The 16,481-nt window shown below is 62.5% G+C and overlaps 1 protein-coding gene across 2 annotated transcripts in view; it reads left to right on the top strand.

Annotated features, from left to right (window-relative positions):
* Window positions 1-16,481, top strand: part of LRP5 (LDL receptor related protein 5) — a 78,410-nt gene that overhangs the window by 25,866 nt on the left and 36,063 nt on the right. For both annotated transcript variants that reach the window (XM_054724911.1, XM_054724910.1), the window contains exons 2-5: window positions 849-1,245; window positions 5,617-5,814; window positions 6,262-6,458; window positions 7,039-7,170. In XM_054724911.1, the coding sequence (XP_054580886.1) occupies window positions 849-1,245; window positions 5,617-5,814; window positions 6,262-6,458; window positions 7,039-7,170 (924 nt within the window). The remainder of the gene's footprint in view (window positions 1-848; window positions 1,246-5,616; window positions 5,815-6,261; window positions 6,459-7,038; window positions 7,171-16,481) is intronic.

The raw sequence follows: 16,481 nt of genomic DNA, 5'->3' as shown, positions 1-16,481 counted from the left end.
CAGCGGCCCCCCTCGCTGTGAGCTCCCCAGGTGACGGGGGCGTGCAGGGGTGCCTCCGAACACTGAGGAAGTGAGTTTCTAACTGTCTTCAACGCAGGAAAGAGCCGCCCCTCCCCGAGTCTCCCTCCGTTGGGAAAGCACAGAGAAAGGAAAACACCCCGTCCCGGGCCTTTGAAGGGTGCACCTGAACGGCCCAGAGTGTAAACCGCGGGGAAATGCGGTCTTTCCAGTTCGGGGAGAAAGAACAGAGCGGAGCGGGGATCTGGGTGCATTCGGGCAGCTTCTAAGAGCTCCCTTCCCCTCCGCCCCGCCCTGCCCGCCAGCCTCTGGCACAGACCGCCCCTGTCACCTCGGGGACTCTTCTCCTGTCCCAGCGCTGGGGCTGGCAACGCGCCCCCCTGGGCACTGCCCTCCACCACTTCCTTTCTGGCTGGCGACTCCGGGTCCGTGGGCCGTCCCCCTGGTGATGTCACACCTGGGGTACCTCTGGCGTGGGGAGCCTGCTCCCTCCTGAGACCAGAGATGCGGGTTTAGAGTAGAAGGAGGCGTCGACGACCCTCTCCCTGCCTGCTTCCGCAGGGGGTTCCTGGGCTGGGTCACCCTGGTCGGGGGACGTCCCGGGGCCTGTGACAGCACCCTGTGGGCACCGGCATCGAAAGGGCCTCTGAGCGGCAAGGTGTGGGCCTGCCCGACCCCTTCCCAGCGGCGCCTTAGGGAGCGGCAAGGAGGATGGAGGGCCTTGGGCCCGGGCTGGATGGGGGCCAGGGCGGTCCGCGCCATAGCCCCGGCCCCAGGCTGTGCGCCCCGGCCCAGCCAGTGGTCCTCACGGGTTGCTTCTGTTCCCACAGCCTCGCCGCTGCTGCTGTTCGCCAACCGCCGGGATGTGCGGCTGGTGGACGCCGGCGGAGTCAAGCTGGAGTCCACCGTCGTGGTCAGCGGCCTGGAGGACGCGGCCGCGGTGGATTTCCAGTTCTCCAAGGGGACCGTGTACTGGACGGACGTGAGCGAAGAGGCCATCAAGCAGACCTTCCTGAACCAGACGGGGGCCGCCGTGCAGAACGTGGTCATCTCCGGCCTGGTGTCGCCCGACGGCCTGGCCTGCGACTGGGTCGGCAAGAAGCTGTACTGGACGGACTCGGAGACCAACCGCATCGAGGTGGCCAACCTCAACGGGACGTCCCGCAAGGTCCTTTTCTGGCAGGACCTTGACCAGCCTCGGGCGATCGCCTTGGACCCCGCTCACGGGTAAACCCGGCGGCCTCCCCCTGGTGGGGTGGGGTGGGGTGAGGCCATGATTTCCCTTAGAATTTACTTGAGCCCAAGTTGCTTTTGCTTTTTCTTTTTAAATATATTTTCTATTGATTTCAGAGAAGAAGGGAGAGGGAGAGAGAGAGAGAGAAACACCGGTGGTGAGAGAATCCTCAACCAGCTGCCTCCCGCACGCCCCCCCCTGGGGATGGAGCCCGCAACCCCGGCCTGTGCCCTGACTGGGGATCGAACTGTGGAGGCAGCACCAGCGGGATTGGCTGGCACTTTGCCTGTGGGTTGGAGGGAAAGACAGGAAGCAGGGGTGAGGGGGCGCTGCTCCGTGCCTCCGTGTCCCATCTGTGCAGGGGTGTGACTAGGTCACACGTCACGCAGAAAACACCAGGAACGCTGAGAGGTTTCATCGGTGTTAGCTGCCGTTGCTCTGAACACTCTCCCCCACCCGACATCCAGTCTCGTGTCCACGGGAAGGTTTCTCCCCTCTTCCTGCGGCCTTTTGCCATGTTGCTGGGAGGCGCTTGGCCTTGGTGGTGAGGCACGTGGTGCTTGGCTGGGAGCAGTCTTCACGCTCCCGGCCAGGCAGGCTGTGCCTGTTCCACCGCTGGGAGCCGGCCAGCCTCTGGCTCTGGCTTTTCTCATTAAATATTTGAAATCCTTTCTGGTCCTGCCTCAGAATTCTCCCCCAGATCTACCCCAGGTTCCACCTCTGCCCCGAGGGGCAGAGTTGACTGTGTGGGCGTCCTGGGCAGGACGGTGAGGCCCCAGCCTCCCCCTGCACCCCCCCCCCCCCCCCCCCCGCCTGCCCTGCCCCAGGAGTGGGTCTGATGAGCGAGGGAGTGCAGACAGCCGTGGTCTCCCCCACTCGCCGGGGAACGCAGGGGAGAGGGCTGGACCGCGGGCCCCGCGTCCTCTGCGCCGGTGGTGGAGGTTGAGCGGCCTGCTCTGTCCCCCGAGGCACCGAGTCGCCCAGGAGGGAGGAGTCCGGGCCAGGCCCTGGGAGCCGTGGGCAGCACTGCTGCCCTCGCCAGATCCTGGTCTCTGAGTCCTGGGCGGGACGCTGCCTGCGAGGGGGCACAGCGTTGTTTTGTCCTCCGTCCTGGCCTCAAGCACCAGGTGCCAAGGAGCAGCTCTGCCTCCTCCCAGTCCTGTTGGAGCTCCTGCCATCTCCTTGTGCCCTCCCGTGACCCCGTCCCCCACGAGGGTCCTCCCTCAGAGAAGGGGGGGCACCCCTGGCTGCCATCAGGAAGGAAGGTCCCCAGTTCCAGTGTGCACCTTGGTGTGTGTGTGTGACCAAGAGCCCCCTGCTGGGGGGCCGTGGACCCCAGAAGCAGGACTTGGTGCGGTGTCGGGGAGGCAGAGTGGGCCGTGGGGAGGACCCTCTGGCCCTGAGTCCCTGGAGGACAGCAGCCCCGTGCTGGGGGAGGCCCGGCCGGTGCCACCACGAGGGGCTGCCGTGGCTCCGGGTCTCCGGTTAAAGCCGGCCTAAAACCCAGCCCCCTCTTTAAAATGCAGAGCGGCCCTTCCCTAAAATAACACAGCCACAACCGCAGCCTCGCACAGAGCCCAGGCCGCACTGCTTTCCTTCGGAAGTTGATTTTCCTCCGTGGAATTTGGCCGGGCCTGTGGCCGCGCTCAGGACGTTGCAAGAGCACGTCCGCGCCAGCCCGTCTCTGGTAACCGAGTGGCTCGCAGATTCCCCATTTAAGGAAACCAGCGGCCTCTGTTATGAAACTCGGGGGAAGGAATGTGAATTATGCTCCCCCCGGAGGTCCGAGCCTTCCCGTTTTCTGGCCTGTCCCGTTGGCCGCAGCAGAGCGCTCGGGGAGGCCGAGCGGGGATCGCTCGGAGATTTATCCTCCTCGGAGGGCGGGCGGCGGGCGGCGGGAGGGCCGGGCCCTTCCAGGCTGCAGGGGAGCGACTGGCCCCGGCGCTGGGCTGGCGGGAGCCTCTGCCGAGCTGGCCGCCAGCACCTGCGAGCCCCGGGCTGCCAGGAAAAGTGCACCCACCCCCAGGCCGCTGGCAGAGGCTGAGTCACATGATGGCCAGGATCTGGCCTTCACCGGAGCACCGCCCGGCGCTCCCAGAGCTGCCGCTGGCACGTGACCGGGGCGGGCCAGCCGTGCAGAGCCTCGGTTTCCCCGTCGGCCCCATGGGGACGGGATTCCGGCTCCCGTGCCGTTGGTTCTCACTAGATGCAAAGGGGACAGAGAAGGCGGCCGTTTGGAGAGGTGCCCTCCCCTGTCCGTCCCCACCGGGCTGGGGAGCTCGGGGACCGCCGCGGGGTGCCCTTGGCCACCATGCAGGGAGGAGGGGGTGCATTTTGTACGAAGCGCCTGCTCCTTTTCAAGCTCCTCACAGGAAGGCGGTGATGGTACCGGCTCAGAGATGGCCCATCTCAAGAAGCCGGCATGGCCCCACGGAAGGGGGGGCCTCGGGTCCCCCAGCTCCTGTGGTCACCGGGCTCCCCTGGGGGGCACGTGGCAGCTGTGTGTGGACCATTTCCCACTCCCCGGTGACCACGCTGGGCGGGAGGGATGGCAGCTCGGGCCTTGCTGAAGCGGGATGCGGTTTGGCCTCTGAAGAAAGGGAGGCCGAGAGCGGTGGGGCGCCTGAGCCGGCACGGAGGGAAGCAGCTCACACAGAAGAGAGCCCGTGGGCGCACGGGGTGACTCCGTCCTCAGACTCACACGATGTCTGTCGCGGGCACCGCCTCCTCCGTCTGGGCAGGCCCTCGCGGGCGATGGCACAGGTGGCTCCTGGGAGCCCCTGCCTTCCCAGCTGGGGTTCCAACTCACCCCCTCGGCCCAGTGTGAATGAGCCGCTGTCTCTGCAGCCGTCACAGGCCCGGGGTGACGGGATTTGCTGACGGCCAGGATCCGTGCCCACCCCAGGGGGAGGGGACTGGGGAGACCATGCCACCTGGGGAGCTTCACGCACCACGAGTGGGTGAGGGGCTCCGCACATCCGGCGCCGTCCCCCCTTCTCTGCATAGAGACTCGGGTGGACGAGATAGGTGGGTCCCCCCCCCCGCCCCCCCACCGCCGTCTGGAAAACTGGGACAGTCTCTGGGCGCTGGTGGGTTTGAACCTGTCACCCTGGCTGCCTGGGGTCACACATAGGGTCTTCGTTCACTTGCTGGGACATTGGGTGAGGAAGCCTTTGAGGAGGTGGAGGTTTTGTGTGGGTGGGTGCCCCTCGCTGGAAACTTGAGAATGTGGATGAACAAAACCAAGTCCCCCCTCCCCCCTCCCCGCCTCTGTCCCACCCAGGAGCACCTGCTCTGATAGTTCAGTGTCCACTCCACGCACGTGGTGCTGTTGTGTTTTTTTTTAATAGACTTCACTTTTTTTAAAAAATATATTTTATTGATTTTTTACAGAGAGGAAGAGAGAGAGGGATAGAGAGTTAGAAACATCGATGAGAGAGAAACATCGATCTGCCTCTTGCACACCCCCTACTGGGGATGTGCCCGCAACCAAGGTACATGCCCTTGACCGGAATCGAACCTGGGACCCCTCAGTCCGCAGGCCGACGCTCTATCCACTGAGCCAAACCGGTTTTGGCATAGACTTCACTTTTTAAAGCAGTTTTCGGTTCACAGCAAAATTGAGGGGAAGGTGGGGAGTTCCTGTACTCCCATGCGGATACTGTGCGCTTGACAAAGGTTCAATCGTAGCATCAGGCAGAGCAGTGTCACTGCCCCGCAAGTCCTCTGTGTTCCGCCTGGTCACCCTTTCCCCCTCTAGCACCCCCCCCTCGTTCAGCACCCCCCTCCCCGTGCCCTGATCTTTGTACTCTCTCCATCGTTCTGCCTCTTCCCGAATGTCATGTGGTCGGGATCCCACAGCGTATAGCCATTTCAGATGGGCTTCTTTCGCTTAATGTACTTGCAAGGTTCTTGCATGGTGTTTCATTTTAGTGCTAAATCACATCCCATCTCACACGTCTTTGTCTTTAAGAGGTTCGTTTACAGCGTTGTCATAGTTACAAAATATCAGATACAATTCAAACACCCTTTGCAAAGTTATTTAACTTATAGTACTAATTGCCATTAAAAGAATAAGGAGAATTTCCGTAAGTAAAAAGATTGGGTACCCAGAATATATTGCTAATGGGAATGATCGGAAATAGTATATTTTGATTATCCAACTTGGTTAAAAGTTAGTATATGCCTAACTGCTTAGAAAACCAATCGGAAGTAATAATAGCCCAGGCCCTAAGCTTTGGTTGTCTCTGCCGGCTGAGACTTTGGGGCTCATTCACGCTCTCTGTTTCCTGTTTGCATTTGTGGAGGCAGAAAACACAAACAAAAAGCAGACCTCTTACCTCTGTCCCCTGCCCCCTCCTTAGGTACATGTACTGGACAGACTGGGGTGAGACACCCCGAATCGAGCGGGCGGGCATGGACGGCAGCACCCGGAAAGTCATTGTGGACTCAGACATCTACTGGCCCAACGGGCTGACCATCGACCTGGAGGAGCAGAAGCTGTACTGGGCCGACGCCAAGCTCAGCTTCATCCACCGCGCCAACCTGGACGGCTCGTTCCGGTAAGTGGCTGCCCAGTTGTGGGCCCCCACTGCACCCCAGCTGGCACCAGGCCCTTGGCCAGGCCACGCTGGAGGTTGGCAGGCATCCTTAACTCAGGTCTTGTCTCTGAATCCTGGGGGCTTGAGGGCTTCAGAACTCTTACTTAGAACCGTAATAGAGCGCACACACCTCATCTGACGTCACACCCTGAGCAGGGTCTGGGGTGGCATCTGCCATCGACCACGCGAATATTTTTATAGCAAGATGTAAAGTGTTCATTCTAAGGGAAATCGAAAAGACCACGAATAGCCCCACGTCCACGCACAGGTTTGGCCATTAAATGAGGAGAAAACGCTTTCCATTTTCAGACTTTTGTATTTGCAGACAAGGGATTGTGGACCTAAAGTCCAGGGTCTGACCGGGTTTTGAGCAGGTCCCTGCACCCCTGTCTTCCTCCGCACCCGCAGGCAGAAGGTGGTGGAGGGCAGCCTGACGCACCCCTTTGCCCTGACGCTCTCGGGGGACACGCTGTACTGGACCGACTGGCAGACCCGCTCCATCCACGCCTGCAACAAGAGGACTGGGGAGAAGCGTAAGGAGATCCTCCGTGCTCTCTACTCGCCCATGGACATCCAAGTGCTCAGCCCCGAGCGGCAGCCCTACAGTGAGTAGGGTGGGCGGGCAGGGCAGGGGCTGGTGCCCCCCCACCCCCACAGGGGCCTGTGGTCTGGGGGAGGCCTATCCTCAGGCTAGTGGGGAGAAAGGGGATGCTTGCTAGAGCAGAGGGAGGTGTGTAGAGTGCAGGGGCGGGCTGGGGAGCGGCCTGGTCGGGGTCCCCCTGCAGGGCTAGTGTGGGGGCTGTTCCAGGGGTCCCCGTCATGACCGTCCATATAGGCAGGTTCTGAGACCCTTCCAGGGAAGGCTGAGGTTGGTCTTCCTGGAGGAGGTGTCCTTTGTGGGGCCCTGAAGGAGATGAGGGCCTCTTGTAGAAGATTGGGGACCGGGGCGGAAAGATGCCCACACCTGGGCCGTGAGGGAGGCTGGGAGAAATGGGAGGAGTTGGTGGGGCTGATGTCTGGGCGTGGTGGGAGTCAGCGGGGAGGTGGGATGGGGTGCCATGGTGATCCCCCGATGCCTCAGGAGGATGGTGATTGGGCAGAGGGACACACTGGGGCTCCCAGGGCATGGGAGGTCGGGGGGGCCCCGTTCTGGAACTTTCTCTCACCCTGCCCCGTTTCCCCCAGTCCACACGCAGTGTGAGGAGGACAACGGTGGCTGCTCCCACCTGTGCCTGCTGTCCCCGAGGGAGCCTTTCTACGCGTGCGCCTGCCCCACCGGCGTGCAGCTGCAGGACAACGGCAAGACGTGCAAGGCAGGTGAGATGCGTGGCGCTGGCTGTGCCGCCATGGCAGGAGGGGTCTCCCCCATCCGTCCCTGTGGGGTCGTCCTATAATAACCCCCGGGGAACGTAGGTGGAGAGCAGGTTCCTGATGGGACCTGTTCACGCCCCAGTTCAGTTGGTTTCTCCCATGCGCCATGTCTTTTCTTGGCTTGAGGTATTTCCCCACCTTTTTATTCTCCCCCTTAATTTTCAGGCACTTGGTGCTTCGAGGGCTCAGACTCTGACTGCTTCTAAGGAAGGGTCCCCTTCGCTGTGCTGGTGTCTGAGCCTCGGGGCTGCAGGTGGCAGGTCCAGGCATGCTCTTTTGGAAGTGGGCGTCCATTGGGACCTGCTTCCCTGTTGGGTGTTTCTGTTCTGTCTGTTTTGCTGTTGCTGAGTCGTGCTGCCGGGAGAGGGCCGGCTGGGGCCTGGCCCTGGACTAAGAGGGATCTGCATCTGGTGTTGATTGGTGATGCCTGGCTGAGCCTTGTGTTGGATCGGCTTGTGATGTCTGCTCTGGGAGAGGGAGGGGTGACTGGCTGCAGGATTGGTCGCCATCTCCGCCCATTTGGGGTGTTTGGGGCCAGGCTGCATGTGGGCATTTGGGGAAGGAGTGGGGGGTGGACACGACTGCCTCCCAAAAGGTGGACCGTGCAGAAGCGCCCGCCAGGCGCCTTGCCCGATGGGGACTCGTGCGGGTAGTTTTTGTTAAGGGGCCCGTGAGGCTCCCTCGTGCATCAGAATTCCAGAAATGTCTCAGGACTTGAAGCTGGGACCTTGGGCATGACTTAGATGCCTGGGACTCTCGCTTCGGGTGTCTGCGTTGTGGTGTCGAAATGAAAATTTGTGGGAATTCTATTTTTTCCTGATTTTGAGTGAATGAAAGCCAGCCTTATATAGGGGGTCGGTGCTTTCCCCAAGAAAAGGGCTGAGGTGGTGGTGATGCTTGGACCCCAGTAAATGGGTGTGGCCTCCCAGCGGTGTGCAAGTGTCCCCCTAATAGGGGAGGGTGGAATGGGGGCGGGCCCTCTGGCTGCCGAGTGCCGGGGGAGTGGGGCTGGTCACGTCAGCCCTCTGGCTGCAGTTTCCTCGCCTGTGAAATGGGAGCGCAGAGGACTCCCCTCCGCACGGGGGTGGGGTGGGGGGGGGCAGGGGGGTGGTCAGAGGAGAGGCTGCTGTCCAGGATGCCTGTGTGGACAGGATGTGGGGTCCACGTGGACCGGGTGTGAGACTCCGGACTCCCTTCCTTTGGGCTCGGGGTGCATTGTCTCAGGTCCCCCGGCCCCTCCTGGTGAGTGGCCCTGGTGAGGGTCCTGAGGTTTGAGACTGGGAAGGAAGTCACACCAAGTGGCCCCACATTTGCCAGAGGCTTAAGGGGACTCGGGGGTACCCAGTGACTCTTGTTCCTGGAAACCAGCACACAAGGAGCCCTTTGGGGCTGGGCCCCAATCCCAGTGCCCACCGCCCTCCCTCTCGGCCTCCCGCCCCCTCCACTGCAGCCGCTCCCCCCCCCCCCCCTGCTGAGGCGCCCAGCTGGCTTTGGTTTTCCCCATGTTTTTCCAATTATGTGGAATGGGCTAAAAACAGCAGTAGCGGGGCCTTATTTGGGAGTTACCACCCCTGTCCAAGGAGGCCGCTGCTTCCCTCGCTCCAGCCTCTCAGCGGCCGGCTCTTTGTGGGACGTGCCCCTGTTGTTTTTTGACTCTTGTCCCCACACATTCCTCACCGCTGGGGTCTTCTGGGCAGTGCACCCCTGCTCCGGGCCCGGACGACCTGGGTAGGTGGCTCACGGGAGCGCCCGGGCCCTGTGGCTTCACCGCCCAGGGTGGCCGGGCTGTGCCGGGGCGGGCTCTCCGTCCCCCACCCAGACCGCGGGCTGTCGGGCGGGCGGGAGGCTCCGACGCCGTGATTTACGGGTCCGCCTGCCCCACCTCGCCAAGAAGTAGTTTTAGCAGATGTTCGCAGGGACAGGAAACAGAAAGACGGCGGGGACGTGGCCGGCCGAGGCCGGGGGAACAGAGGCGGCACTGTTGGGTCTGAGGGGCAGACTGACAACTGGCCGACGTCTCCGAGCTCCCTCACATCCATCTGTCTGTCCGGGCGGATCAAGCCGAGGCGCGGGGCTGGGGAATAAGGGGCGCATTTGTTCCCAGTCTGGCTGTCTTGTCACTTATCGGGGAAGTAGGTCAAAGGGAAAAGAAAGGAGGCCCTTGTGGCCCGCGCCACCGCCACCCGCGCCGTTGATTGGCGTTGACGCTGCGGACAGAAGGCAGCGGCTGTTCCCAGCCGTGGACCGTGAATTTCTAAGTGAATTTTTAATGGCAGGAAAGTGAGATTGCACAGTCCCAGGAAGTGGGATGACAAGTCCGAGCACCGACTTGTGTTTTGTTGGAAATCGAGGCATCGCCCGCAGACAGTAAAGGGTGCAGGTGCTGAGTGCGTGTTGGATTTGCTTTGACAGCTGTATAGACCTGTGCAACCACCGCCGGACCCGATACAGAACCTTTCCACTGCCCAGAACCCCCACCCCGCCTCGCAGCACAGCCGCTGTCCGGCTTCTTGCACCAGATTAGCGTTGTCTGTTCCGGAACGTTTTAGAAATGGAACCACACAGCACGTGCTCTCTGTGTCTGAGCCTGAAGACCGACGTTTACGTCGAATAAAAGAGGGGAGGAGAGCAGGCCATATTCTTGGAAAGAGAAGACTGTCCTCCTGGCTGTGGGATAAGACGCGATAGCCCTTTCCTTTCTGGTCCGGCTGGCTCACCGCGGCCACCCCAACGCGGGCCCTGCCTCCCAGCCTGCCCGGTCCAGCCCAGCTGCAGCCTGGCCCCAGGTGGCCCCGAGCCCAGGTGTCTCCCCTTGCTTCAGAGTCAGGTTCTGGGCTTCTCGGATCCAAGTCCTGGCAGAGCCCGGACTGCCCAGAGGACGTCCCCACCTGCCCCGCCCCGCCGGGTCGCGTGCCCCTCAGACTCGCCCTGGATTGGGTGACGGCTGCACGTTCTCTGTCTGGGTTCCTCTGAGCGGGGCCCTGTGCCTCTGCCCGTGCGATTTCGCGTGCCCTGGGGGTGGTGAGCAGAGCGCCCCTGTTGAGCTGGGCTGATGCCTTGGGCTGCCGGCTTGTCGTCAGGGAGAGACTAGGAGGGTCTTTGCCACCCGTTACCTCCTGGTCCGCTAGAAGTGGGTTGTTGGCTCCTTCCATCCCACCCTCTGAGCGCCCGGCTCTCTGCCTTTGCCTGCGCTGTGCCTGCTGCCCAGAGCCCCCGGCCCCTTGGCCCCAGACCTCCATTTAGACACCCCGGCCCCTCCGGGAGGGAGGGAGGGGTTCTGGCTTCCCATGGGACCAGCGTCAGGACCAGGAAGGTTCTGGGAACGTAGGTTAGTCACCTCTAAGAGTGCCTGTAGCGTGGGAACAACCTGGTTGACTGCGCCAGGAGGGGCCTGTCCTTCTCCCCTCCTTGCTAACCCGAGGGACATGATTTGGTGGGAATCCGGGCGTCTGAGTGTGGCCTCGGCTCTGCACAGAGTGGCCGTCACCCCAATGAAATGCAGAATCTTCGTGTCTCGTTGAGGGTCCAACACGATCATGTCTCTGAGGGCGCCTTATAAACTGTGAAGTGCGGTGCCCTTGCATTGAGCCGTGTGAACCGCTGAGGCTGCGCCACCGTTGAGCCCGAGCGGCGGCCGTTTCATCAGGTTCAGCCGATCCGAGGTTTGGACGTCCGCCACCGGGCGGGTTGGGTGATAGCAGTCCTGTTCTGGAGCCTGCTGGGCCGGCACGCTTCGGGGCCCTGGGCTTGTCTGTACCCGACCCGTCCCTCACACCGCCTGGGCCCCAAGGGCAGGGGGCGTGTCCATGCGCCCAGCCAGGCCATCTCACGGAGGACAGAGGGGATTATCGGGAGGGGCGTCCCTGCTTTTCGGGGAACGGCACGGGTGCCTGGCTCAGAGAGGCACTGGGACGGCTTCTTAAAGACCCGCGCCACGTGCCGGAGTGGGGGGACACAGCCTTCTCCCCCACCGAGCCCCACACACCCACGTTCCTGAGTTTCAGGGCCGCCCATCTTTTTTTGGGTGTGTTTTTAAAATATATATTTGTATTGATTTTAGAGAGGAAGGGAGAGGGAGAGAGGGATAGAAACATCAATGACGAGAGAGAGAATCATTGATCCGCTGCTTCCTGCACTGGGGATCGTGCCCCCAACCCGAGTATGTGTCCTAACTGGGAATCGAACCGTGACCTCCTGGTCCCTAGGTCAACGCTCAACCACTGAGCCGTGCTGACAGGGCAGGGCCACCCACCTTTAATTTGCCCAACAAACCAGCTTTGCTCATGTGTCTCTGTCTCTGTCGAGCCCATCTCCGCCCGGGGCGTGAGCCTTCCTTGTGTGGCTCTCCCCTCGTTCACAGAGAACGTGGCAGGCCAGGTCCCCCGGCGCGTGTTTGTGGCACGGGCAGGGGCCGCGTGGTGGGGCTGTGGCCTTGGGCTGCCGGGCGCATGGGCTTTGTCAGGGGACCCCCCCCCCCCCTGCCTTGCTGGGGGCCTTATCCATACCTGGGTTTTATCTGTGAGGGAGCAGGAGTCAGGGTGCTTGCTCCAGGTCACTCAGGGAGGACGTGGGGAAGGGGCTGGAGTCAGGTGCCTCCGTGTGGTGAGCGGCCCCAGCGGACGGGGGAAGAGCAGGTGGCGGAGGACCATGTGAGGGGCCGACACCTGGAGGCGGGATGGAGGGCCGGCTGCAGGGGGGTCACCAGGCTGGCTCTGGCCGTGCCGCTCTCCGGCTGCCCCCGGCCCCTGGGCAGAGCAGCGACCCCGTTTGAGAGCTGAGCCGGCGGTGCCCCTGCCACTGCTGGCAGCTGCAGCCTCCTCTCCGGGAGCCTGGGGTGGGCCCGGCGGAGGACAGCTGCTCGGGCCTCAGGTTTCCAGTGGAGCCAGCGCCCGGCCCGGCCACTTCCTCTGTGCCTTGTGACCCTGCGGTCACTCGGCACGGTTTCCTGGGCCAGGATGCTGGGCTGCGGTTTTAGCTTTTGTCCAACCACTCACCCCAGGGGGGCAGTGGAGAAACTCAATCAATTGCTGAAAAACAAAAATAAGCCGGCCGCCTGCCTGCTGTGAAGCTGTTTATGGCCTTCGGCTCTGCAGAGTGGACGGCAGCCTGGGCCGGGACCCGGCTGTTTCCACGCGGCTTCGGGCCCGGGAGGTGGCCCAGGGCAGCTCTGCCCGCTGTGGGGCAGCCGCAGGGAGACGGGGCGGGGAGCAGGCCGGCAGTGGTGTCCGGGAGGTGAGGGAGGCTGTTCTCTGCATCCGTCCCCAGCATGGGGGGTGCTGGCCTCTGGGTGGGCCCGTCCTTGGGCCATGACCTTGGAGCTGCAGTGGTTCGTCGGGGCCGGTGGTGATGTCCGCTCTGCCTGCCGGGTGATGGGCCCTTACACTTGCGTCTGGGCTGAGGTGGTCAGTCCTTACTCTGCTCATCACAAAAGCCCCTGTTCCCACGTTGGGGTGTGGAGATGCACCGAGAGGACCTTCCAGGGCCCCTACTCTGGGCGCCCGCCAGCAGGCTCTCCTCCTGGGCTGGGGGGCCTTCGGGTTCCCCCGCCCCGTTCCTTCCTCCTCCTGTTGCTCTTTTCTCCCACGCGGCTCAGAACCCGGAGGCCACGCATACATCGTCCCCGAGCGGCAGTTCCGTGCAGGCCTGGGTCATTCGTTCCCCCGTCGCCCGGGGGGACCCGCCGGGGTCCGACCCGCCTCCCCGCTAGACCTCCAGATCCCCGAAGGATAACCGCGTGCGCCCACCCGTGTTTCAAAAGCCTTGGTGTTTCCTTGTTATAAAGTCACGTTTGTTTTCACTGCAGAAAGGGAAACACCATAAAAAATAACGGAGAAAATAAAATCCACCCGTAACTTTGCCGCCCAGGAGAGCTGCTCGGAGTGTCCTGCTGTTTCTCGCTCGTCTTTTTCTGCGGGGTTTGTTCACATCGCCAGTGTGGCGTCGTGTCTGACGTCCCCGTGGACCCTTTCACGCGCGCTTCCCACGTGGGCCTGCTCCAGAGCGGCGCCCCCAGCCCGGGGCCCGCCGCCACCTAACGCTGTGTGTGGGGGACAGTCAGACTGCTCACAGGCTCTTGGCTTCGGTTTGGGCTTTGCTGTTTTCGTGCGGAGATGGCAGTGACGCGCGCTGACCAGGAAGCGCCGACCAGGGATCCACGTGCGCCTTGGGCTGGGTTCTCGGCGGGGCGGGGTGGGGGGGGGTGGGACTCGCTGGGTGAGAGGGTCCCTGAGCCGTGTTGCCGTCCAGGGAGTGTGTGCCCTGTCGGTCCCCTGGGAGGCAGGGACAGGCGGCACCCACACGGAGACCACAAGTCTCTCTCCACCCGAGGTGGCAGCGCGGGCCTCTCCTGTTTGCACGTCACCGAGAGGTTCCTCGTTTTTCGTGTTCACCTCCTGTGCTGTTTCTCCTGTTGCTTTGCGTTTTTGGTCTCCGCCTGTGCGTTGCTGGGGTTTGGGTGGCTTTCTGATGGACTTATCTGCCCTTAATTAAAAAAAGGAATAGACTCTGATTTTGGAGCAGCTCGAGGTTGACAGGAAAATAGAGGGAAGCGTATGGTTGATTTCCCTGAGTCCGCGCTCCCTCTTACACAGTTTCCCGTCACTAGAACTTACTCTCGCACATTGTGAAAAGTCGTGTACTTTTCACACGAGGGTTAGCAAACCGCCTGTGGGCAGATGGCTCGCTGCCTGTTTTTGTGCAGCCTGGGTGTTAAGAATGGTTTTGACATTTTTACGTGTGTGCAAAAAAAAAGAAAAAAAATTCCCAAGGAGAACGTTTTGTGACGCGGGACAGGATGGGACGTTCCCATTCAGTGTCCACGGAGGACGCTTGCCCACTTTTGCTCACGCCTCCCCGTGGCGGCTTCGGGCTGCAGTGAACGTGTGGGGTGCCTGTGGCGAAGCCGGGCCGTTTTCCCTGGCCCTTTGCGGAGAGCGCGTGCGGGCGTCTGCTGAGACGAGGAGGGCCTGGGCTGCAGAGACGACGCTGCGGACACTGCGCGGGCTTCCTGCCGGCGTGTCTCAGGGTTGCGTGTTGCCCTGCGGCTGGGCTCCTGCGGGGTGCGCAGCGTGCTGTGTGCACCGGGCGTCCTTGAAGACAGGGCTGCGCCCAGAGCTGTCCGGGAAGAGCTGTGGCCTGTGTGACAACGAAACCCTCGGTGGGCCCCCGCTGCCGTGCTCAGATCGGCCTGATGCCCTGATGGGGGCGTTGATAGGTCAGCGCCCGTCCTGCCCCCCCCCCCGCCCCCCTCCAGCTGCAGGTGGGCTGCTGCTCGGCCTTCCTGCTGTGGCCCAGGCTGTGGCTTTTGCCCGGAGTTCCCTCCCTTGGAGCTTCCGCGAAACCTTTCCTTTCACACTCTGCTCCCCACCTGGTGTGGGTTGGATTGTGTCCCCCCAGGAACCTGTGAAGGTGACCGGCTTGGAAAGAAGGTCTTCTCAGATGCTCCAGTGAAGATGGTCACCCTGGGGGAGGGTGAGGGGGGGAGGGCCCTAATGGCTGGTGACCCTGTAAGGGGGAAACGTAGACACAGACACTTGGGGAAGAGGCCGCGTGCAGATGGCGGCAGAGAGGAGTGAGGCAGCCGCGAGCCAAGCCGAGCCCCCGAAGCTGGAAGAGGCGGGAGGGACCCTCTCCTGCAGCCTGCGGAGAGCACGGCCTGCCAGACCTTGAGGTTTGACTTCCGGCTTCCAGGCCGTGAGGGAATCAGTGAGTTTTCACTGGTGTAAGCCCCCCAGTGTGTGGCCGTGCGTTCCAGCCGCCCCCTCTGTGTCTCACCTTGTCTGTGTGATCCCAGGCTTGGCACAGGGATGGCGCCTGGGGCGGAGGGCGCTTGGCCTGGGTGGATGTTGGCAGGGAGTGGGGGGCGGTGACATCAGGCCACCCCTCAGGTCCGAATACCCTCTGCCATGGAAGGCCATGTCCGACTGGCCTGTGCCCGGCGGCCTGTGCTCGGCCCCGAGGCCGAGGTGCTGCCTTCTTGCCGGGGTGTGTGCGTGCAGGGAGGAAGGGGCGCGGTCAGGCCCCCCCCCCCCCCGCCCCCAGGAGGAGGCTCCAGGGACTGCTGCCCAGCCAGGGAGGGGAAGGTTTCACTTTCCTTGGCAGCGCTGAGAGGCCGGCTATTTGTTTAGACAACCCCAAGGAAAACCATTTGGCCAAACTGTTAGTTTCTAAACAGTTTACTTCCCTGGTGTTTAAACAAACTCCCACCCGGGCTTCGTGTCTGGTCCCAGGGAGGGGGTCGGCCCCTCCGCCTCACCGCCCGGCACGGTGCCCTGCACCCACCCCCAGGCGGCCCGCGGCCCGGCTGCTGCTCTGACCTTGTACGGACAACCCTGGGGGATCACCTGTGGGCAGCAGCCTTGGGGAGTGGCCTCAGGGCCCAGGCCAGTGGCTCTCTCTGCGCCCGCACTGGCCTGGCCCTGGACGGAGCGCCCTGCTGCCTCCCTGCTGGGCACGGTCTGGGCCTCCTCAGACCGTCAGGCAAACGGACTGAGCTGTGGCTCTCTCCCTGATTCCCTCCTGGTATTGGGGTCTCTGCATTTTTCTCATTTTCTAGGCGAAGCTCAAATAAGAACCTCAAAGGCTCTGCAGCCGATGGGGTGTGGGAGACCCCCCTTTCGAATCAATTAACACCCACTAATTTATCCCAGCATTTAATCACCGCCTCAGCCGCCAGCCCAGCCGAGGCTTCTTTCTGAGGGACACTGATAATGGGGTTCCCTGATGGGGGGATGCTCCAGGCTTTGTGTTGACCTGGTACTGGAGGGCTGGGGCTGGGCACACGTAGCCCCTGGTGGCTCTGTGCCCGTCGGGCACACTCTGCCTGAACCTGCTGAAGGTCACGGCCACACGAATTCCAGAAGCTCTTTCAACTGGAGGCCAAACCCCCAGCCTCTACTGGCCCCGTACCCCAGCTTTCCTTCCTGGCACTGATTCGCGGGTGGTCTCTGCCCTGTGACCCCAGGGACATCAGGGGGGCTGATCCGCTTTTTTCACCCCCAGCGCCAGCACCTGGTCCAGGACCTGCTGAAGGCAGCTGCCCTCAGAAGTAGTGGTGGGTGACCGAGCCGGCTGGGCAGCTGGCCTGTGCCAACTCCAGGGATCAGAGTTGGTGGGACCTTATTTCCCCACTTGCTGCTGTGTGCCTGGGCGGGGAACCTAACCCCTCCGTGCATCCGGTTCTTCGTCGGTAAAACGGGGCACCGCCGGGTTGGTGTGAGGTTTGTGCCCTTTCAGGTGACTGTGTCTGGAGGATCATG

This window comes from Eptesicus fuscus, chromosome 13 (genome assembly GCF_027574615.1).
Source record: "Eptesicus fuscus isolate TK198812 chromosome 13, DD_ASM_mEF_20220401, whole genome shotgun sequence".
Classification (NCBI taxonomy): Eukaryota; Metazoa; Chordata; class Mammalia; order Chiroptera; family Vespertilionidae; genus Eptesicus; species Eptesicus fuscus.
Note: the sequence above shows the minus strand (reverse complement) of the source record. Positions and strands in the feature narration are given on the sequence as shown.